This window comes from Papio anubis, chromosome X (assembly GCF_008728515.1).
Source record: "Papio anubis isolate 15944 chromosome X, Panubis1.0, whole genome shotgun sequence".
NCBI lineage: Eukaryota > Metazoa > Chordata > Mammalia > Primates > Cercopithecidae > Papio > Papio anubis.
This window is the reverse complement of record NC_044996.1, coordinates 6,349,708-6,373,791: the sequence shown is the minus strand read 5'-3', so window position 1 is coordinate 6,373,791 and position 24,084 is coordinate 6,349,708. Positions and strand designations below refer to the sequence as shown.

The following is a 24,084-nucleotide window of genomic DNA, read 5'->3' as shown; positions in this document are numbered from 1 at the left end:
TGCCCTTGAAGGATTCTAATTAGGGGAATTGCCTGGCCGAAGTTATGCTTTAGAATGATTACTGAGGCCATAGTGAGAGATCCTGAAGGCTTAAAATAAGGTAGTGATAGAGAAGAGAGGACAGACTGGAGAAGGGTATGATATCTGTGTTCCCAACAACGGATTTGAGTAACTGACAAGATGTGTGAAGTGAGAAAGAGGATAGAAGTTTTAAAATGATCAAGCTTGCTTGCTTGAAAATTTGGGTAGGTGGTAATACAATAGAGATATCTTAGTCAATTTGTACTGCTATAACAAAATACCTAAGACCGGGTAGTTTATAAAGAAGAGAAATTTATTTCTTCACAGTTCTGGAGGCTAGAAGTCCAAGACTAAGACACCAGCAGGTTCAGTTGTCTAGTGAGCACCCATTATCTGCTTCCAAGATAATGCCTTGTTGCTGCTTCCCTAGGAGGGATGAATGCTGTGTCCTCACATGGTAGTTAGAACAAAATGGCAAAAACGGCTTAACAAGTTCCCTCCAGCCTTTTATAAGGCACTAATCCCATATATGAGGGCAGAGCCCTCATGGCCTAGTCACCTCCTAAAGGGTCCACCTTTTAATGCTGTTACACTGGGGATTAGGTTTCAACATGAATTTTGGGGGAGACACAAACATGCAAACCATGGCAGATGCAAAAGTAAAGCAGAAGAATTAACTTCTGACACATGCTACAACATGGATTAAACTCAAAAACATTATGCTAAGTGAAATATAATATGCTAAAGCCACATATTATATGAGTCCCTTCATATGAAATATCTAGAATAGGCAAATCAATAGAGACAGAAAGCAGATTAGAGGTTGTCCAGGGATGGAGGGTGGAGGGGATAGAGGGATTGGGAGAATGATAGTTAAAAGTTACAGGGTTTCATTCTGAAGTGGTGAAAATGTTCCTGAACTAGATAATGGTGATGGCTGCACAACACTGCAAAGATACTAAAAAGCATAGAATAGTCCATTTTAAAATGATAAATTTTATATGTATTTTATTACAAAATAAGTAGATAGATTAAAAATAAAACAAAATAAATGAAGGAATGCATATATACATACTTAAACCAGTAGGAGGGACATGCAAGAGATGGTGAGCTCAGTTTTAACTTTCTTAGGCTTGAGGCATTTATGGAACATTGTGGCAGAACTGGATTTAGGTGCCAGGAGCTCAAAAGAGTGTTATAGCTGTCAGGGCTATAAATACATTGCCTCAGCCCACCCATTTTGGGGAGCTGGGAAAGTAGGAACTGGGGCAAAGCCCTATATTAGTTTCCTGGGGCTGCTGTAACAGAGTACCATAAGTCGGAAGGCTTTAAGCAAAAGGAATGTCCTGTCTTCCTAACTTCCAGATGTTAGAAGTCCAATAACAAGGAGTTGGTTCCTTCTTAGGGTTGTAAGAGAAGGATCTGTTTCAGGCCTCCCTCCTTGGCTTGTAGACATCTGTCTTCTCTCCCCCTGAGTCTCTTCACATACTCATTCTTCTATGGGTGACTGTATCCAAATTTCCCCTTTTTATAAGGACACCAGTCATATCGGATTAGGGATCACCCTAAGGACCTCAAGACTTTATCTCCAAATAAGACCACATTCTGAAATACTGGGGGTTAGGGCTTCAACATATGAGTTTTAGGTAGGAATGCAATTCACTCCCTAACAAATCCATTTCCTGAATTTCCCTTTTCTGAATGGCAGCAATTGTAACGATCCTCCAGTTGCAGTAGTAATCAGCTGCACAGTTCTGTCCCATCCTAGGTAGTGGGAATTTGGGAGTACTTTCCCCAAAAACCACTCTAGAGCTTCCATCCATTCTTCTGCACTCTCTCAGAATAACATGGACTTAGGGAGCTGACTCAAGAGTCATCTGCATGCAGTCATTTTCAAATAACATTGTTATTGCAATTACCAAGTTGAGAAAAGCCTACTCAACCACTACTTGGGCAATTAATAAGGTAATGAAAAAAACAAACAGATTTACTTTTTTATGTGAAGACAAAATGTTTCTAGGAAGCAGCTCTCACATTCTTTGTAAGCAGCTCTGCTCTGTGGATTTTCTCAGCATCTTTGACCAAGCCTGGCTTGTGACCATCTTGTTTTCCTATGGTAGTTCATTCTCTGGTTTTGTGGTGGGACATTATGCCAAGAAAACTCGCTCAAGACCAAGAGACAGATCAGGCTGTTGTTCCACATTTTCTTTCCACTAAATCACAGTTTTCTTTCAAGGAAAGGTGGCTATTGTGAAGCTGTCAAACTAGCTGTTAAATGGGCTGAAGTGAAGGCTTCTATTAACAATAGCAGCTATCTCTGTCAGATTCAAGCTCTGCAGACAGTTACAAGGCAATTTGGCCCTGATAGGTGGGCTATTAAAAATAACAAAAGCCAAGAAGAATGAGAGAGGAACACCCTTTTTACTTCCTGGTCTCAAAACTAAGGGGGCAACTGAATATTTCACACTTGGACCTAGCCTGCAGTTAGTGTGGCCTCCATAATCTCACAGGGACAAGGCATCCTCCCTCCCTGGGTGTTTTCCTTTAGCCAGGTCTGGGAATGGAAGATGGCATTGGGGAGACAGCAACAAGGTCTCTATCAAGTTCAAGGTGGCCAAAGAGTTCTGAATGCTGATCATGATTGGAAACAGTGTCACTGGTGAGGATAGTGTGTGTGCTGTGTGTGTGGCTGTGGGGGGCGGGAGGGTGGAGGCAGTGATGATGCCCTCTGCATGAGAAAGAGCAGTGTGGACAGTTTTACACTGTTATATCCAAGACTGTGAAGGTTAGACGACAGACAACCAGAAGAGAATTAAAGGGAAATTATCTCTCAGCTTAAGGGAGCCCCAAATTAAATTGGATTAATGAGTTAACATTTGCCTTACTGTAGGAGTTACACACCAGTACAGGGCCCTGATAGGAGCCTGGCTACCTAACCCCTCATGTCGTGGTTTGGAAAATCAATTAGCCAGTGAAGGACTGGGCCTTGCGTAAACTCAGCAGAGGAGAAACTGCTGCAACCCAGGCAGTCTGCACCTCTGACCAGCAAGAATGGGCGACTTTTTTTTACATTGAAATGGATTCAGAGTCCCATTTTACCTGTGCTTAATGAATTCGTATATAACATGATCCTTACCCCAGCTTCTTCTGTAATCACTAAAATGTGAACCTTCTTCCATCAGCCCTCACATTGTATTAGAGCAACTCATCCAAATTTGCAGCCCACCTTAACCACATGCCTGCCTGTGAGTTTTATTGGGAATGGGGGCAGGTGATTTGTACTGTTGAGAGGGACATTGTATAGACAGATTCCTTCTTTACTACCCTCAGGTTTAGAAATTCCAAAGTCAGGGAGGAGGAGAAGAGTCTTTGCCCACAGGATCTTGGCTTGGTCTCCACCCCATCCAGACAGCTATCTCTTTAATATAATGCTTTGTCTCTCCTGAAAAAGACAAAACCCTTTTCCCTTGGTGAGGCTTCTGCTGGTCGTATCAATTGCAATTTTAATGTAGGGAAAAATACAATGAGAAAGAGATTAGGCAGGAAAAAATAGCTCTTCTTCTCTGTGTTTTTCTTGGCAGATATGTCTAGGAATGCGGTGGAGACCTTCTGCCATACTTTGTTATGCAGGACAGTAAGCAGAGTGGTTAGGGACATGGGTTTTGGAATCAGGCCACTGTGGATTGCCAGACCAGCTCTCCCTTCTTCTCTTGTCCAGCTGTGAGACTTAAAAAAAAAAAAAAAAAATGACAGCTCTATTTAGATACATATGACATAAAATTTACTATTGTAAAGTATACAATTCAGTGTTTTCTAGTATATTCACAGAGTTGTGAAACCATCACCACTATCTAATTCTAGAATATTTTCATCACCCTGAAAGAATCTCCACAACATTAGCAGTCACTCCCCTTGCACCATCCTCCCAAGCCCTGGCAACCAGTCTCTTTCTGTCTCTACAGATTTGCCTGTTTTAGACATTTCATATGAAAGGAATCATGTGATATGTGGCCTTTGGTGACTGGTTTATTGCACTTGGCATAATATTTTCAAGGCTTATTCATGTTGTACCATGTGTCAGTATTTTCTTCCTTTTTATAGCTGAATAATCATTCATTTCATGGATCTATCACATCATGTTTATCCATTCCATCAGTTCATTGACATTTGTGCTGTTTCTACTTTATGTCTATTCCCTTATAGTTAATGATGTTGAGCATCTTTTAATCTGCTTATTGGCCATTTGTTTTTCTGTGTCTGTCAGTCTGGGCTGCTATAACAAGAATCCCATAGGCTGGGTGGCTTAAACAACAAACATTTGTTTCTCACTTAAGTGGCAGTTGGGAAGTCCATGATCAGGGTGCCAGTATGGTTGGGTTCTGGTAAAAACCCTCATCCTGATATCCTCACATGGTAGAAAGAGAATGAAAGGAAGCAAGCTCTCTTGGGTCCCTTCTTAGAAGGTCACTAATCCCATCATGAGTATTCAACCGTTATGACCCAGTCACCTCCCAAACACTCCACTTCCTAATACCATCACATTGGGGATTAGAGTTTCAACTCTATATGACTTTGAGGGAGGGGGACACAGAAACATTCAGTCCATAGTGGTATCTTCTGTGGAAAAATGTCTATTCAGATCCTTTGCTCACTCTTTAATTGGGTTACTTATTTTATTGCTGAGTTTCCAGGGTTCCTTATAAATTCTGGATACTAGATCCTTATCAGATATATGGCCCACAAATATTTTCCCCCATTCTGTGTGTTTTCTTCTTAACTTTTTAAAGCCTGAACTTCCTCACTTGAACAGAGAAAATACAAGTACAACCTCCCAAATTTCGTGGAGTCAATGAAGTGATCCATTAGAGCACTTAGAGAAGTGAATATCTGGCACACATTAAGCTTACCTCAATAAGTCTTAGTTATTATTAGCTAGTATTGGTTTACTTGGATTTATTGTGAGACAGAGGCAAGGTGTAAGCTCTCAAGTCATAATTGTACATCTGACAGGTGTGATGTGAAAGGTTCAAAGTGCTTTGATTAAAGTAACATGTTTTTCCTAGAATGATTAGAGCAATTTTATTTGAGGGACTACACTTTTATTCTGAATAGATTTCCTAGTTCTAGATATTAAATGCTAAGTCTTGGCCAGTATTGGGTCTGCTATTCTCCACGTATCTATATTTATAGTTCTTTCTGATTCTATCCAGACAGCTAGTTACCTATTTATCAAGAATGTGAGTCTATGAATAACAAGATAGAAATAGCCAAGTTCTGGGGCAAGTATTCAGAATTGGCACCCTCTTACCTGAAGCCAAATCAGGAAAGAATAGAGCTCCAATTTCATAAGATGTTCATCCACTATATGTAAAACCTACCCCCTTGTCTCTCTGTTGTTGCTTAAACTACTTTCTTCAACCAGAGACCTGGTGATTTCCTCTACAGTGATTCTTTTAAGGCTGCTTTTAAATACATTGATATAAGAACCAGGCTCCAGTTTGCCTTAATATCAGTAATAGTGGAAGTAGTGGCATTTATCAAGAACTCAGGATGAACTCTTTTCACATATTATTTCAACTAATCTTTGCAACAGCTGTCCAAAGTTGTTATAAGTAGCCTTGTTTTAGAGAGAAAAAAAATGGCAACTCAGAGAGGTCAATTAGTTTGCCCAGATTTGTACTGTTAGTAAAGGCAAGAGCACAGGCTGGACCTGTAGTCTGTTCAGCTCCCAACTCTTTGCTATTTTCTTTACATATTGTTACCCCTAAGGAAATTGAATTACAGAGCCCTTGATTGTTAGACAACTGAGTTATTTCTGTGTTTCAGAATTAGAAAGCCAATCCTTTCTAATTCATTGATATAGGGTAATACAGAACAGTTTAGATAAGTATGTCATTTGTTGACAGTGGCCCTCCTTTTTCCTGAGAATCTTCCTCTCTGGTTCAGTTTTTCTTTATAAGTCAATGGCAGTGCTAAAATCATGGCCTTACATGTGTTCAGCAGGTTCACGGGATTAAGAAACACTCATGGTATATTGGTGAGCTACAGAGAATTCATTTGCCGTAAGCTGAAATTTGGAGAGAGATGGCCAAAATGACTCAACATGGTTGGCTTTCCACATCAATGTAATTGTGCCGTGTGCTATAATTTATAGTGTAAACAAGTTTCCTGCAAAAGCTAAATATATCGTGCAACTCATTTAATATGCACAGAAGGAGCCATTAAATTATTTCAGTCCCATTACTCAAAATGTTCAGAAAATTCCTCTATATTAGAGCCAGTGCAGTTTTGGCTCTACAGCCAAGTGCATCAACATAAATGTTGAATTCTCAGAAGGAAATGCATGCCTCATACTGTTACTTAGGGAAAATATATGCCCAGACATTGTGGAGCCCCTTCTAAAACAATTCTCATTTTGTTAAAACAATAAGATCAAATTTTCAATCAGGTTATAAAGCATCTCTGCATTTCTAAAGCTTGCAGACAATTGTGAATACCAATAAAAGGTGATGTGTTTTTAAAGGATTAATAATTTATGAACCATGGAAATGGAAACTGAGGCTTTTTATATCATTTTCTAATTTTGTCTACCTACGTGGAAAGAATGCCTTGTGGAAGCCATATGTGATGCCTTAAAACTGTTTAAATTGGAGTAATTATCAGAACAAATGGTGTCATTGGATGATATTAGTCTGTTTGTGTTCCTTCTGTCTACCCAATGAATCAACATTAATACATATTTTTAAAAACATTTGAAACATGGTCATCTGTTATTTCTTTTTTGTTTTAAAGTATATGTTTAAAAATTGATCTAACCTTCCATACATACTAAAACATTCCTTAGATTGAGAGCTTGCAGTTACATATTCCTTATGCGAAAAGGGAGTATCTTTCTCTACTTAGCTGTTGAACAGTTTGGATAAGGAATGGATATAAAATTTTATCAAGTATGCTTTTGGTCTCTGTTGAGGTGACCATCTGGTTTTCATCATTTTATTTGTTGATGATGTGCTATGTTCCATGAACAGACATTTCATTATCAAAATGTTTTAGCACTCCTGGAATGATACTAGATTAATATTTCATGATATATAGTTCAGTTGCATTTTAGGTAGATTTGAATTTTCAAGATTTGAAAAAGTTGATATAGTAATATTAAAAAGGTTCTCATTATTAAAAACATGATCTACTTCTGTTTCTGGCATGCAAAAGCTATTTGTGGCAAATATACAGTTATTTTCCTTCTTTCAATTTTTACTTTAACATGAGAACACATTTCTCTAGTTTGCCTTGTTTCCAAATAAAATGACATCTGATATGTCAGGAAAATTCAAGCTGAACTATCTTGAGCCAATAATCACAGATGATAAAGATTGGGTGATTCCTATGTGCTAGGGGTTTGAAGTGAGATATTGCATTTAATAGTTACAGCAATTCTATAAGACACTCAGAAGTTCAAGGGATTTGATCTGAGGTGACACAGGTAGTGAGAGTTTGAACTTGGGTCTATCTGACTGTAGTGCAGGCTCTATTGCTACACTGAGCTCTTCAGTGTACTCAGTAGCCACACACAAGTCAATTAGCTTTGCAAAGTGGAAAGTTACTGGTCTCTGAGGACTCTGAATATTGGCTAGTTCTTATGGATGTGTGTGCCCTTGGACCCAACATGTTACATGATGAGCTCTGGCTAGCTTAGCTTACATGCATCACCCTTAGCAGAGAAACAAGTCCATTAGCTATTGTTCTGTTTATGGTAATGATACTACCAGCCTTTGTTAGAATTTAAATGTGGACAGCACATTCACAATGAGACATTAGTAAATGAGAGTTATTATGTTCAGCAGGTCATCAGGATCTGAAACTCAGATCTTCTAAGGAGTAGTTATCAACTTACAAGGATGTCTGGTGGTGTAGGGGAGCAGTTTTACCATGGCACCCTGGAGAACCTGCAGGTATCCAAATAGGCCACATAAGCAGAGGTTTGAACCACAGCTAATGTGAGCCTTGGTGGAACACCCAGTGATCCTCCCAGAAGAAGAGAGGACAAGAAGATTGTGAGATGTACTTCAAGCCCATCTCCCATTCACCTCCCTATCTCCTTTGGAATGCTGTTATGAGACAGTTTCCCATCACCTACCAGGTTCTGTTGAGGAGTTTTCTGTCCTGCCCTCCACATAATAGAACTCTAGCCTATACAACTGCTAAGCTGAAGTCTAAAATTGACTCCTCAGCTACAGTGTGTCCTATAACTCGGTTTTCAGTCATCTGGCCTCCTTTGTTTGGTATCCTCCTTTTTGGTGTGTGGGACAAGAGTCGGGGGTCAGCTGGCACCTTCAGTAATTCTTCTTTTATTTTATTTCAAGCCTAGTTTAGTAAGTACTAAACTATCTGTATCTAAAAGTGGACCTGTATCTTTATTGGTTGAATTAGCCAGGCCTTGGCCTTGACCTTGCCCTGTCTGTATGTGTGTGTAACAGGTGGTACTCATACTCATCTGCTAGAATGCTCACGGGGTCCGGGGCTACATGTGCCCAAGAAGGTATATCCAGCTCTGCAGAGTTAAAATACTGTCAATATGGATTAGAAAGCAATCTACCTCTTCCCCTAAAACAGAGTGTGGAGAGTGATTTTGATGCAGCCAAAAGAGCTGAGCATACAAATCAGGTGGGATTTTTATAAATAACTGAGCAAAAATGCTGTCAACATTGTAGTTGGGCCTACATTGTCAGGCCTGAATATTTTGCTTAAATAATTTGAAATAAACTGTGAATTCTTTATGCATCAACATAAGGGAAATCTTATCTTCTGTGTCAATTCAGGTAAACAGGCCTTGTTGACAACCTTTCTCTGGAAATGGGTTTGAGAAATGATTTAAAGCACTCCAAGCTAAAGTGTTCTGTTATCAGCAGCTGAAAATTTGCCATGCATCACATAGAACTAAGAATTGGTCCTTTCCCCCATTGAGTTTAATGTAAGACACAATGACTGTCAGCAGGTATGAGTTGTAGTGCACTTAACAGCAACTTAATATTTTGGTTGTTTTGGACAGTTTCCTTAGGTAGATATTAATGGACCAACTCCATAAAGGAGTTATTTCCTTAATCACTTGACAGTTAGGAGCTGATGTGAAGAGATGAGTAATGAAGTACCCTTTGTGATTATACTTTGGAGGTAACCACAGGAGTTTTTTTATATCTAATCTGCTGTAGTTGTTCCAAGAAGCTGAAGGGAGACTGAGAGGGACAACTCCAAAAGGAATTCTGCCTTTCCTCATCACTTGAGAATGGAAGCTAACCAGTGACTGGGTTTGTCTCCAAAGAGAAATGCTGAGTACTAGAGACACTCTTCTGCCTGATAGACAAAGGTCCTAGCATAGGTCTTCACTCGGCATCTGAGCCTTATCAAAATATAGAGACATTCGATAGAAAGGCAGCCTAGTGTGAGGGAAGGCTTTGATGTCTGGTGGAATTCCTGATTTAAATTCAGTGTTCTCAGACAACCTTGAATGTTAGGATCATCAGTGTCCAAATTCAGTTGACTCCAATTCTGAAATGTCTCTAGAATCTAGTCTCCACTATTTTTACTGTCTGTGCCCTGACCCATGCCACCAACCTGTGTTACCTGGAGTACTACGATGGCAGTCTAACTGGTTTCCTTGCTGCCTCCTTCTTTCAGTTAATCTATATTCTTTCCTTCCTGAAATCTCATCCACAAATACCAAGCCTACTATATGGTCTTGAATGAATTCCTATTGCTCTGCTTGGATGACTTTCCATAGCACCTAGTATGACTCAAAGGAAATTCTTTCAAGATGACTTGTACCACCCTACAAAGAGCAGAATATCAGCTATCGGGGTCCATGCTTGAAATTTTTTTAAAGATAAAAGATTCTGTGTTCTCCTTTGGAATTATTCCCACATTTGTTTTCAGGCCCAGGTTGATCTACTGAGTTATGGTCTTCTCTGGGGAAATTCACTCTTAGATGTTTTAACACACACACTTCTAAAAAATGATACAAGACTGTTTTGTTGTGTGTAACATTTTCTTGAAAGCCATCCGAATTCTGTTAGGCACTTTGTCATTTGCATGATAACTTGAGTTCCCACATTGGGAGGACATTATATAACCCAGAGAAATATACTAAGAAAATGAAAATCAAATCCAAAATAATGACAGTAGAGCAGAAAATTGGTATTGTGCTGAATTTATGTGACCAATTCTAAGGAATTCCAAGGTTGAAGAGGTGATGGTTTGATTCAAGTCAATAGTCATATACATCAGTGTTCACACTATTAGCTTTGGCTTATGTATACAATATAGATGTAAATTCATATGTACCACATATGTGCCCAGACAAAATGATAGTTACTCTACTCTTCTCCTACTGTTGTTTGAGAACTCAGCTCTCTAGGCTGTCAGACTATGTGGCACTTTCTGAATCTCTGAGATACATATTATTTTTATTCCCATTGCATGGAAGAGAAAACTGAGGATCAGAGAGGGTAAGAAAATTAAGCTCAGGTTCTCTTATGAAATCTTATGCAATATCCATGGAGCCACAACCATCTCCATAAAATGAGGAATCTTAACTAGATGAGTTGTTTTTAGGCTTTGTTCCTGCGAATCCCTGGGAGTTAACAAAACTTAACTACTTTAATCTTATTTGAGGTTTCTCGTAAGGTTTCATTTGGCTACACAAGAAAAAATGTTTTGAGTTTAAGAGTTTGAAAATCATTGACTTAAAGCAAGGGTCAGCAAATTTTATTTTGATAAAGACCTAGATAGTAAATATTTTAAGCCTTCATTTGGTAGCACCTACTCAACCTGGCCATTGTAGCTCAAAAGCAGCCATGGATGATATATAATCAATGGGAGTGGCTGTAGTCCAATAACACTTTATTTATGGATAATGAAATCTAAGTTCCATATAAATTTTTATGTGTTGTGAAATATTCTTCTTCTTTTGAGTTTTTTACACATTTAAAAATGAAAAAAAAAAAAACTGTTTGGGGGGCAGTTCCAAGATGGCCAAATAGGAAAGCTCCAGTCTACAGCTCCCAGCGTGAGTGAGGCAGAAGACAGGTGATTTCTGCATTTCCAACTGAGGTACTGGTTTCATCTTACTGGGGCTTGTCGGACAGTGGGTGCAGGACAGTGGGTGCAGCGCACTGAGCATGAGCCAAAGCAGGGAGAAGCATCGCCTCACCCGGGAAGTGCAAGGGGTCAGGGAATTCCCTTTCCTAGCCAAGCGAAGATGTAACAGATGGCATCTGGAAAATTGGGTCATTCCCACCCTAATACTGCACTTTTCCAATGGTTTTAGCAAATGGCACAAAAGGAGATTATATCCCACGCCTGACTCGGAGGGTCCCACACCCACGGAGCCTCGCTCATTGCTAGCACAGCAGTCTAAGATCGAACTGCAAGTCAGCAGCGAGGCTGGGGGAGGGGCACCCACCATTGCTGAGGCTTGAGTAGGTAAACAAAGCAGCCATGAAGCTCCAACTGGGTGGAGTCCACTGCAGCTCAAGGAGGCCTGCCAGCCTCTGTAGACTCCACCTCTGGGGGTAGGGCATAGCCAAACAAAAGGCATCAGAAACCTCTGCAGACTTAAATGTCCCTGTCTGACAGATTTGAAGAGAGTAGTGGTTCTTCCAGCACGGAGTTTGAGATCTGAGAAGAGACAGAATGCCTCCTCAAGTGGGTCCCTGACCCCAAGTAGCCTAACTAGGAGGCACCCCCCAGTAGGGGCAGACTGACTCCTCACATGGCTGGGTACCCCTCTGAGACGAAACTTCCAGAGGAATGATCAGGCAGCAACATTTTCTGTTCAGCAATATTCACTATTGTGCAGCCTCCGCTGCTGATACCCAGGCAAACAGGGTCTGGAGTGGACCTCCAGCAAACTACAACAGACCTGCAGCTGAGGGTCCTGATTGTTAGAAGGAAAACTAACAAACAGAAAGGACATCCACACCAGAGCCCCATCTGTACGTCACCATCATCAAAGACCAAAGGTAGATAAAACCACAAAGATGGGGAAAAAACAGAGTAGAAAAGCTGATAATTCTAAAAATCAGAGAGCCTCTCTCCCTCCAAAGGAACGCAGCTCCTCACCAGCAATGGAACAAAGCTGGATGGAGAATGACTTTGACAAGTTGAGAGTAGAAGGCTTCAGATGATCAAACTTCTCCGAGCTAAAGGAGGAAGTTCAAACCCATTGCAAAGAAGCTAAAAGCCTTGGAAAAAAGATTAGGCAAATGGCTAACTAGAATAACCAGTGTCGAGAAGTCCTTAAATGACCTGATGGAGCTGAAAACCATGGCACGAGAACTACGTGATGAATGCACAAGCTTCAGTAGCTGACTATATCAACTGGAACAAAGGGTATCAGTGATTGAAAATCAAATGAATGAAATGAAGCGAGAAGAGAATTTTAGAGAAAAAAGAGTAAAAAAAGACAAACAAAGCCTCCAAGAAACATAGGACTATGTGAAAAGACCAAATCTACGTCTGATTGGTGTACCTGAAAGTGACGGGGAGAATGGAACCAAGTTGGAAAACACTCTTCAGGATACTATCCAGGAGAACTTCCCCAACCTAGCAAGACACAACAACATTCAAATTCAGGAAATACAGAGAATGCCACAAAGATATTCCTCAAGAAGAGCAACTCCAATACACATAATTGTCAGATTCACCAAAGTTGAAATGAAGGAAAAAATCTTAAGGGCAGCCAGAGAGAAAGGTTGTGTTAACCACAAAGGGAAACCCATCAGACTAACAGCGGATCTCTTGGCAGAAACTCTACAAGCCAGAAGAGAGTGGGGGCCAATATTCAACATTCTTAAAGAAAAGAATTTTCAAGCCAGAATTTCATATCCAGCCAAATAAAGCTTCGTAAGTGAAAGAGAAATAAAATCCTTTACAGACAAGCAAATGCTGAGAGATTTTGTCACCACCAGACCTGCCCTACCAGAGCTCCTGAAGGAAGCACTAAACATGGAAATGTGCTACCAGCCACTGCAAAACATGCCAAATTGTAAAGACCATCGATGCTAGGAAGAAAATGCATCAACTAACGAACAAAATAACCAGCTAACATCATAATGACAGGATCAAGTTCACACATAACAATATTAACCTTAAATGTAAATGGGCTAAATGCTCCAATTAAAAGACACAGACTGGCAAATTGGATAAAGAATCAAGACCCATCAATGTGCTGTATTCAGGAGACCCATCTCACGTGCAGAGACACACATAGGCTCAAAATAAAGGGATGGAGGAAAATCTACCAACCAAATGGAAAACAAAAAAAGGCAGGGTTTCCATCCTAGTCTCTGATAAAACAGACTTTAATCCAACAAAGATCAAAAGAGACAAAGAAGACCATTACATAATGGTAAAGGGATCAATTCAACAGGAAGAGCTAACTCTCCTAAATATATATGCACCCAATACAGGAGCACCCAGATTCATAAAGCAAGTCCATAGAGACCTACAAAGAGACTTAGACTCCCACACAATAATAATGGGAGACTTTAACACCCCACTGTCAATATTAGACAGATCAATGAGACAGAAAGTTAACAAGGACATCCAGGAATTGAACTCATCTCTGCACCAAGCAGACCTAATAGACATCTACAGAACTGCCCACCCCCAATCAACAGAATATACATTGTTCTCAGCACCACATTGTACTTATTCCAAAATTGACCACATAGTTGGAAGTAAAGCACTCCTCAGCAAATGTAAGAGAATAGAAAAATAAAACAAACTGTCTCTCAGACCACAGTGCAATCAAACTGGAACTTGGGATTAAGAAACTCACTCAAAACCGCTCACCTACATGGAAACTGAACAACCTGCTTCTGAATGACTACTGGGTACATATTGAAATGAAGGCAGAAATAAAGATGTTCTTTGAAACCAGTGATGACAAAGACACAACATACGAGAATCTCTGGGACGCATTTAAAGCAGTGTGTAGAGGGAAATTTATAGCACTAAATGCCCACAAGAGAAAGCAGGAAACATCTGAAATTGACACCCTAACATCACAATTAAAAGAACTAGAGAAGCAAGAGCAAACATACGCAAAAGCTAGCAGAAGGCAAGAAATAACTAAGATCAGAGCTGAACTGAAGGAGATAGAGACACAAAAAACCCTTCAAAAATCAATGAATCCAGGAGCTGGATTTTTGAAAAGATCAACAAAATTGATAGACCGCTAGCAAGACTAATAAAGAAGAAAAGAGAGAAGAATCAAAGAGATGAAAGAAAAATGATAAAGGGGATATCACCACTGATCCCACAGAAATACAAACTACCATCAGAGAATACTATAAACACCTCTACGCAAGTAAACTATGAAATCTAGAAGAAATGGATAAATTCCTGGACACATACACCTTCCCAAGACTAAACCAGGAAGAAGTTGAATATCTGAATAGGCCAATAACAGGCTCTGAAATCGAGGCAATAATTAATAGCTTACCAACCAAAAGACATCCAGGACCAGATGGATTCACAGCTGAATTCTACCAGAGGTACAAGAAGGAGCTGGTACCATTCCTTCTGAAACTATTCCAGTCAATAGGAAAAGACAGAATCCTTCCTAACTCATTTTATGAGGCCAACATCATCCTGATACCAAAGCCTGACAGACACACAACAAAAAAGAGAATTTTAGACCAATATCCCTGATGAACATCAATGCAAAAATCCTCAATAAAATACTGGCAAACCATATCCAGCAGCACATCAAAAAGCTTATCCACCATGATCAAGTGGGCTTCATCCCTGGGATGCAAGGCTGGTTCAACATATGCAAATCAATAAACCTATTGCAGCATATAAACAGAACCAAAGACAAAAACTACATGATTATCTCAACAGATGCAGAAAAGGCCTTTGACAAAATTCAACAGCCCTTCATGCTAAAAACTCTCAATAAATTGGGTATTAATGGGACATATCTCAAAATAATAAGAGCTATTTATGACAAACCCACAGCCAATATCATACTGAATGGGCAAAAACTGGAAGCTTTCCCTTTGAAAACTGGCACAAGACAGGGATGCCCTCTCTCACCACTCCTATTCAACATAGTGTTGGAAGTTCTGGCCAGGGCCATCAGGCAAGAGAAAGAAATAAAGGGTATTCACTTAGGAAAAGAGGAAGTCAAATTGTCCCTGTTTGCAGATGACATGATTGTATATTTAGAAAACCCCATCATCTCCACCCAAAATCTCCTTAAGCTGATAAGCAACTTCAGCAAAGTCTCAGGATACAAAATCAACGTGCAAAAATCACAAGCATTCTTATACACCAATAACAGAGAAACAGAGAGCCAAATCATGAGTGAACTCCCATTCACAATTGCTTCAAAGAGAATCAAATACCTAGGAATCCAACTTACAAGGGATGTAAAGGACCTCTTCAAGGAAAACTACAAACCACAGCTCAACTAAACAAAAGAGGACACAAACAAATGGAAGAACATTCCATGCTCATGGATAGGAAGAATCAATATCGTGAACATGGCCATATTGCACAAGGTAATTTATAGATTCAATGCCATCCCCATCAAGCTACCAATGACTTTCTTCACAGAATTGGAAAAAACTACTTTAAAGTTCATATGGAACCAAAAAAGAGCCCACATTGCCAAGTCAATCCTAAGCCAAAAGAACAAAGCTGGAGGCATCATGCTACCTGACTTCAAACTATACTACAAGGCCACAGTAACCAAAACAGCATGGTACTGGTACCAAAACAGAGATATAGCCTAATAGAACAGAACAGAGCCCTCAGAAATAATACCACACATCTGCAACCATCTGATATTTGACAAACCTGACAAAAACAAGAAATGGGGAAAGGATTCCCTATTTAATAAATGGTGCTGGGAAAACTGGCTAGCCATATGTAGAAAGCTGAAACTTGATCCCTTTCTTACACCTTATACAAAAATTAATTCAAAATGGATGAAAGACTTAAATATTAGACCTAAAACCATAAAAACCCTAGAAGAAAACCTAGGCAATACCATTCAGGACATAGGCATGGGGACCGACTTCATGTCTAGAACACCAAATCAATAGTAACAAAAGCCAAAATTGACAAATGGGATCTAATTAAACTAAAGAGCTTCTGCACAGCAAAATAAACTACCATCAGAGTGAACAGGCAACCTACAGAATGGGAAAAAGTTTTTGCAATCTAATCATCTGACAATGGGCTAATATCCAGAATTTACAAAGAACTCAAACAAATTTACAAGAAAAAAAACAAACAACCCCATCAAAAAGTGGGTGAAGGATATGAACAGACACATCTCAAAATAAGACATTTATGCAGCCAACAAACACATGAAAAAATGCTCATCATCACTGGCCATCAGAGAAATGCAAATCAAAACCACAATGAGATACCATCTCACACCAGTTAGAATGGCGATCATTAAAAAGTCAGGAAACAATAGGTGCTGGAGAGGTTGTGGAGAAATAGGAAAACTTTTACACTGTTGGTGGGACTGTAAACTAGTTCAACCATTGTGGAAGACAGTGTGGTGATTCCTCAAGAATCTAGAACTAGAAATACCCTTTGACCTAGCCATCCCATTACTGGGTATATACCCAAAGGATTATAAATCATGCTGCTATAAAGACACGTGCACATGTATATTGATTGAGGCACTATTCGCAATAGCAAAGACTTGGAACCAACCCAAATGTCTATCAATGATAGACTAGATTAAGAAAATGTGACACATAGGCACCATGGAATACTATGCGGCCATAAAAAAGGATGAGTTCATGTCCTTTGTAGGGACATGGGTGAAGCTAGAAACCATCATTCTCAGTAAACTGTCGCAAGGACAAAAAACCAAACACCACATGTTCTCACTCATAGTTGGGAATTGAACAATGAGAACACTTGAACACAGGAAGGGGAACATCACACACCAGGGACTGTTGTGGGTGGAAGATGGGGGAGGGATAGCATTAGGAGATATACCTAATGTAAATGACTAGTTAATGGGTGCAGTACACCAACATGGCACATGTATACGTATGTAACAAACTTGCACATTGTGCGCATGTACCCTAGAACTTAAAGTATTTTAAAAAAAAAAAGAAAAAAAGAAAAAAAAAACTATTCTAAAATCATAAGCAGTATAGAAACAGAAGGAAGGCTGCTTTGGGCTGAGGCCTTCAGTTGGCCAGTCCCTGGACTAGATGGCCCCTAAGGGAACTCCTAGTTCTCACACTAAGGAGCCCAATTAATCTCATGAAATACCTATTTTCTCAACCCCCTGGAAGGCCATCAGCTACAGAAGACAATCTTTATCAGGCCCACATGCCTATGGCAGAGTTCATGTTTAGACCCTGCCTGTAGGCACAGTGGTTGGCACTGGGCTATGGGTCCCCACCTGATAGATCTTGGAGATTTGTTCTTATACAGTATAATACAGATTTTCAAATGGCTTGTCACTGCCACAGCCCTCAGACTGGGATTCTGTAGGATTCCCAGTGAGGTGGTGGCCATTGAATCAGAAAATTTTAAGTTAAAACCTTGGGAAAATTAAATGTATCTCTTCCTAAAGGGGAAAAAATAGCCTGAGCACCTTTACTGCACGGAAACAGAATGAATTCCCTGAAAAATGTCACCTCCTCTTCCTTATCGCCTGCCTTCCTCCCAACAAATGATTTAATGCTGAAGAGACTACAAAGCACTAGATAGGAAAATATATAATTCCCTGAGTAATTCTAAACCAGTCATGTTTTATTTCTTTTAGCTTACTTTATGAAGAGGAAGTGCCCTTTAAGCAGTCAAGAGGGCTAAGTTACTATTCCAGAAGAGGGACCACAGTAAGACTCTGCCTAATGAGGACATGCAAGCCCTCTCTAGACTGTGTTATTATCCTCAAAGTCAACTGTGTCATTCATTTGGGCCATCAGAAACTTACTCTGATTGCCATGAACTCTGGGGTATTTAGAAAGACAATAATAATTTAAACCAGTAACCAGAGGACCCCAAACTCATTGGGCCAGAAGTTATAGCTCTATGTTTTAGTTAATAGCTTAAAATCTGAGCATAATAGCCTCCTCCCTCTCCTGTATGACAGAGATAGCAACACTGGTTCTGTCTCCAACACCATTACAAGTCTAGTCTCTGAGTGTGGACTATGGAGAACAAGACTCCAGCTGCAAGGTAGAAGGTACAGGAAAGCTCACAGCAACTCCTAACTGGCAGATCATTCTCACGGTTAAAGGTACTGAACAATAGAAAGGTTTTGTTAGCTACCTATCAGAGAAAACATGTATGACCATATGTTAGGGATGTTGCCGTTTTCTCCACTAGGTGACACAGTGACATGGTGAAAGAGATAGCACTCTCAAGTACTTCCAATTGGAAGAGTACATCTGAGAATCAGTCACCAGCATTGCAGCTAGCACTATAGATACCTTGAAGCTGGAATCTACCCAGTATTGAGTGCTGCTGTCTGCCAAGAGGAACATCATTTTGTAGTTCATAAAAAGGCACCGTGTAGGCTTGCAAGTTCTAAGAACAACTCAATGTGCTAACGGTTGTTTCTGAGCAAGGATTCTGGATCAACTAGGAGCCTATTATGTGCAGTCTTACACAAAAACTTCAGAGCCAGATGTGTGTCAGAACAGCCTCCTGAGAGTGACAGGCCTAAAGACACTGTGCTCAAGGTGAGCACAACTTCCAGTGGGGGGGTCACCCTTGGTTCATTTCTCTGGATCAGCAGGTAGATTCCCAAGTATGAGGGTCAGAACATTGGGGCCACTCATTTTTTTCTGAACTCTCACTTGGTACTGTCTGGATGTTTCCTCTTGCGACTGACTTTCAAATTTCTGGGATATCTTAAGCACTCCAAGGGGATCTAAGAAAACCCAAGACAGACCTGATGAGTTTAGGCCATTTCTAGATGAGTAAACCAAAGCTCCGAAACTTTCCAAACTCCTTAATAGTCTTTGAATCTCTCCTTATTTGGTCAAGAGTTTCCAATGATGTATGGGGCCTGATACCTCTGCCAGCCTTTGGGTTACCACCACAGCTTTTAAAAATTATTGTACAACAAAATTCCTCTGACAATAATAATAACAATATCAATAGTAACTAAGATGAAAATGATAACTGGTAGCTATATTGGCTCCTGGCAATTTGTATAATCTTTATTTTCAAATTCTAAAAATTGTCCAGAGTGAGTATTATTATTACCCATTTTAACATATAGAAAATTGAGATTTAAAGGGTCTTATTTACTGGATAAAAAAAAAAAAATCCAATAGGAATTCCTGTATTTGAACTTAGGTCTGTTTGTTTCTCAAGACCTTGCTCATAAGTTCATGCTGACTCAACCAAGGGCTTCTTCCTACAACCTTCTATAATAATGTTTCCAGCCCTCTATTTTAACCTCTTCAAAATCACCTAAGCATTCCACTATGTAAATTGGCAAAGTTTTTGGAGTGTGATCTTATGATTTTATGGTTATGATTCACATGGGACCTGTCATGTCATAGTACACTAGAATGTTTCAGTGCAAAGAGCCCTTGGAGGCCACTAAGCTCAGCTTGAAGCTCAGAAAACCAAGGACAAAGATCCTCTTTCGGTCCATTCCATCTCATCCAAATTTCACTATTTGAACTTTTATAGGATCATCTCCTCAGGGCAAGAACTTGGGTTTTTGTTCAGTTTTATAGATTATTCTATGTCTTAATACTACAAATTATAGATCATAGTAAAAATAAAAACAGCATTTTTACACCAAGATGAACACTGTGGTTGACTAGACCCTGAACAAACAACAGACTTCACTAAGGAGGTCTAATTGGTTCTGTTTTCACCTAATTGAAAAGTTGAAGAACAATGTCCGTTTTTTTGTTTTGTTTTGTTTTGTTTGTTTTGTTTTTAAGATCACACACACAGGCATACATTTATATGAGCAATTTTTTTTCACATTTTTGTGATAGCCAATGTGTGATGAATTGTCTATGGAATTATAACCTCATGAAAAGAGATCACCATTTTTCTGCTGAGACGACTTTAACTGCATTGGGTGTGAATGGTGCTGCTATAATAATTAAATCTAAAATCTTTCTTAATCCTACACTTTCCCTAGAGTAATGTTCAGCATTAGCCAAGGATGAAAATGCAAACAAGTACATGTATATTCAATAATAAAGCTTAATAGGTCAGGGAAGAAGTGGAATGAAATGAATGCCTAGTGCCTCCAGAGATAACTAATAGCAATTTGCCTTCCTAGTTACTTCTTTGACTTATGTTTACTGGGACTTAAATATATGCATCAGATTTTCCTTTATTAACAACCAAATCCATACCAAGCTTGTTGCATGGTGGGGGCGGGGTAGAGGGAGGTTGTTTAATGTCAATCACTGTGTAGATTGGCTGCCTATTTCCAGAATTGTACGTTGGAGTGCATTTCATCTCCATGTTAAAAGTAATATAATGTTGACTGGAGAGTAAAATAACTGCTGAGTTCAGAACTCTGTGCTATGACTCTGGATGTGCTACTTCTGCCTGAAGGAGAGAAACCTGAAGACCACAAGCATATTTCTACATCTGGTCTTGAGATGCCCTTAGGCATTTCCCAAGTCATCATGGATTACCTTCAGACTGTTCAGAAAATTAAAAGGAGAGGAGCAAAGGCATACAGAAACTTCTGCTTCTGATTACTTGTTAATAGTATTAATGAAGTTCATTATTTCCAACTGAGATATCTTTCCAAACTAATGGTGCCCCGCATTATTAGTTTTGTGCTTTCATAAAGCACTTTCACATGCATTAGCTCCTGTTATGCTCACCACCACCCTCCTGTGATGGAACCAAAGTATTATCCCATTGAAGAGATGAGGGACACAGATGAACCTCAGAGCTGGTAAATTACCCCAGATATTGGGGTTTATGATTAGCCAGCAATTGAATCCCAATGTTTTGACTCCATGCTAATATGTTTTGTGAGGTTTTTGTTGTTGCTGTCAATTTTATTGAATATACCATCTTTTATAAGTTGTACCCTCTAGGAAAACCTTGTATACTCCCAATTCTGGCTGGAGATGATCTAGGTTCCATGTTTGCCTCCTTGATTTCTAGCTGTCTGTTCACAAGCAAGCCCGTTAATCTCTCTAAACCTCAGAGTCTCCATCTGAAAAATGCAGCTGTAACACCATCTCCTTCATAGAAGTATTGTGAGGACCAAGTTCCATGCTGCTGGTCAAATACTTAGGACTTCCTCTGTCTCTGAAAATTGACCCTCTAAATGCAGGAATTATTTGCCATTTCTTTTGCTGACTACTTGAATATAAATTAACACATAGACATTCCCTAGCTGTATCGAGATACACACACACACACACACACACACACACGGGAAGTAAAGCCATTTATAATAACAAGCATAGGTAGTTTTTAAATATTTAAGTTCTATAGCTTATGAGAATGATACAGTCTTCATCTCCCACAATGTGTTGTAAAGAATTATTTGTTCAGAGTTATAAGCCTGCAACTGCAAAAGAAATACCAAGATACACTTTTTCTCCTTCTCTAAGATCTTCAAAACATCCATTAGTCTCTTGAAGGACAGTCATAAATCCTGCAAATTTAGTTTATCTGAAAGCTACTCTAACAGTTGTCCTTCCCACCAATCATCCTTTATATCAGTCTTTGGTTTGCAGACCTCGGTGTAAACATTCTAGTGTTATGTGACTGAGCATGAAAGTGGGGGAGCTATGCTTTTCTTGGAGAGTTATTGGATATCCACTCTGCCCTGACTCTCTTTTCAATATTTGAACATAACCTCTGAAGTAACTTTCCCCCTATTTGTCAAATTAGAAGCTTCCTTTTCCCTTCTGGCTTCTCTTCTGGAAAAACACCCAAGTGGGATTACAGAGATGGAAATTTTAGGAGTGGCTCTAGCACTAACTAGTAATAGCTGTGTGAGCTTGAGCAAAGCAATTAACCTCTCTGAATCTTTCCTTCCTTGTCTGCAAAATGATCCCAGTAGACTCTATCATTTGTGGGAAGATGCTGTGAAGCACAGTGAGGTGAAAATGCTGCACCCCCTGCCCTCATGAGAATTACGGACTAGTGGGGAGAGATTCAGTGGAAAGCTGTGCTGTGATCCAGATGGAGCTGAGGGTTGGGCAGAGGAAAAAATGTTCTTCCTGAGATGGGAGTTCTTTCTAGAAAGCTTTTGTAGAGGAAGTGGGATCATTGGGCTACAAAGGATAAATGGGATTTCCAGAGTTGAGAAAGAGATTTCTAGCCCTGGAACTGAGCCTGATGCAGAGCCTAGATGCAAGAAAAAGCAATATATGCATAGGAAATGGTCATTGGTCCAGAGAGGCTGAGACTGTCCCCTCTTGAAGCCTAAGGATGAGGTATAAAGTTGTATTTCGTAAATAAAAATATGAACACCAATAGGTCTTTAAAGACAGTGTAGCTGGAATTTTAAGATAATAAGCTATTCTTCCTGCTGTAGCTCACACTTGGAGATAGAGAGGATGCCACTGGAATTAATATCCCTATGGAAACAAAAGGCTCTGTGACTCCATAAACAATTTTGAAAGTGCTAGTTCATCACCAAAATCCAGGCCACTCATTTTTCAGGTGCCTTGCCTTAGGACAGAAAGATTTCTTATCCACATCATGGGCTTACATCTCTCAGATCAAATTTTACAGGAAGAGATCGGTCATATATCAGAAGGTTAATGACTAGCCATTTCTCTCCCAGCTCTTTTGTGGCCACCTAGCTACCCAGCAGCAGAGGGCACTGAAAGAGAGTCCAGGTTCACTGTGCCTTTTACCTCCATCATCCAGAGAGACCCAGCAGGCTTTGACAACAGCCTCTAGAGCTAGGGACTGTTATCATGCCCCTCTTCTTTCATGGGAGACTTCGAGCACCTTGTCCTGTAGAGATCCAATGCCACATCCCACATACACAGTGATTGATCAGTACATTTATTGCACTTTTAGTAGTAAAAATGTATAGAATCCAGTCATCTCTGGAGATCCTGAAATAGTATTTTCCCCTTGATTTAGGGGAAGGTAGAGAGGAAAGATGTGTGCAAAGTATGACATAAATATAAGAGCTCAAATATCTAATTAGGTGAAACAATCTTAGTTCCCTCTACACATTTGAAGGATTTGCAGCTGTCAGATTGTAGCTCCAATACTTTATTCTCATTGCAAGATATATCTGAGGATGATTTAGAAAATATGTTTTCTAACTCAAACACCACTCTGATCTCTTTGTAGGATGCTTGAGGATGACCTGAAGTTGAGCAGTGATGAAGATGACCTTGAGCCTGTGAAGACCTTGACCACTCAGTGCACTGCCACTGAGCTCTACCAGGTAAGAAGAGCTTAGGGCTTTGTTTTGGGACTAAGTGGGGAGCAGGAGGAACTGGAATGGCTTTGACATGCTTTGACATGCACAAACTTCCCCATGCTTTATCTCTGGGCTTTGGAGAGAGGGAAAGAAGCAAAGATGAGCATAGTGTTCTGGAACAAGTCAAATCAGCTCAAACTTTCATTAAAGCTATAGTAAGGAGATGTAGAGCTCTTTAAAACTGCTTTCAACCCCCTCCAATCTCTCTCTCTGTTCCATACACAAATGCTGGTCAGTAGTAAGCAATAGAGATTGTCTTACTCTCTCTTGGACTATTTATTGTCCTGGGTGAGGTATAACTTTCGTTTGGTGACTCTGGTGTGAGGCTTGGAGCCCATACTCATTAATTTAGATATAAATGTGATGCTTCATTCACCTTTCTCAGATGCACCATTTCAGAATGCAGCTGAGAATCAATATGCAACATCTTGCCACTTAAATGAACCTTTAGGCAAAAGACATTTGGCAAAAACTTGCTGCTGCCCTTGTCTCCTTCTATTCCACACTTTAAGCATTTACAGTACTTTACCACCAAATGAGATGGCAGAAATGCGTGTTTTCAGCATTTCAATGAGACTGGACTTTATGATTTGAAAAGGCCAAGTATCATTTAT

General features: G+C 39.7%; 1 protein-coding gene across 6 annotated transcripts in view; it reads left to right on the top strand.

Moving 5' to 3' along the window:
* The window catches only part of AFF2 (AF4/FMR2 family member 2), a 494,138-nt gene that overhangs the window by 368,378 nt on the left and 101,676 nt on the right, over nt 1–24,084 (top strand). For all 6 annotated transcript variants that reach the window (XM_031660490.1, XM_017953742.3, XM_017953743.3 and 3 more), the window contains one exon: nt 23,338–23,434. In XM_031660490.1, the coding sequence (XP_031516350.1) occupies nt 23,338–23,434 (97 nt within the window). The remainder of the gene's footprint in view (nt 1–23,337; nt 23,435–24,084) is intronic.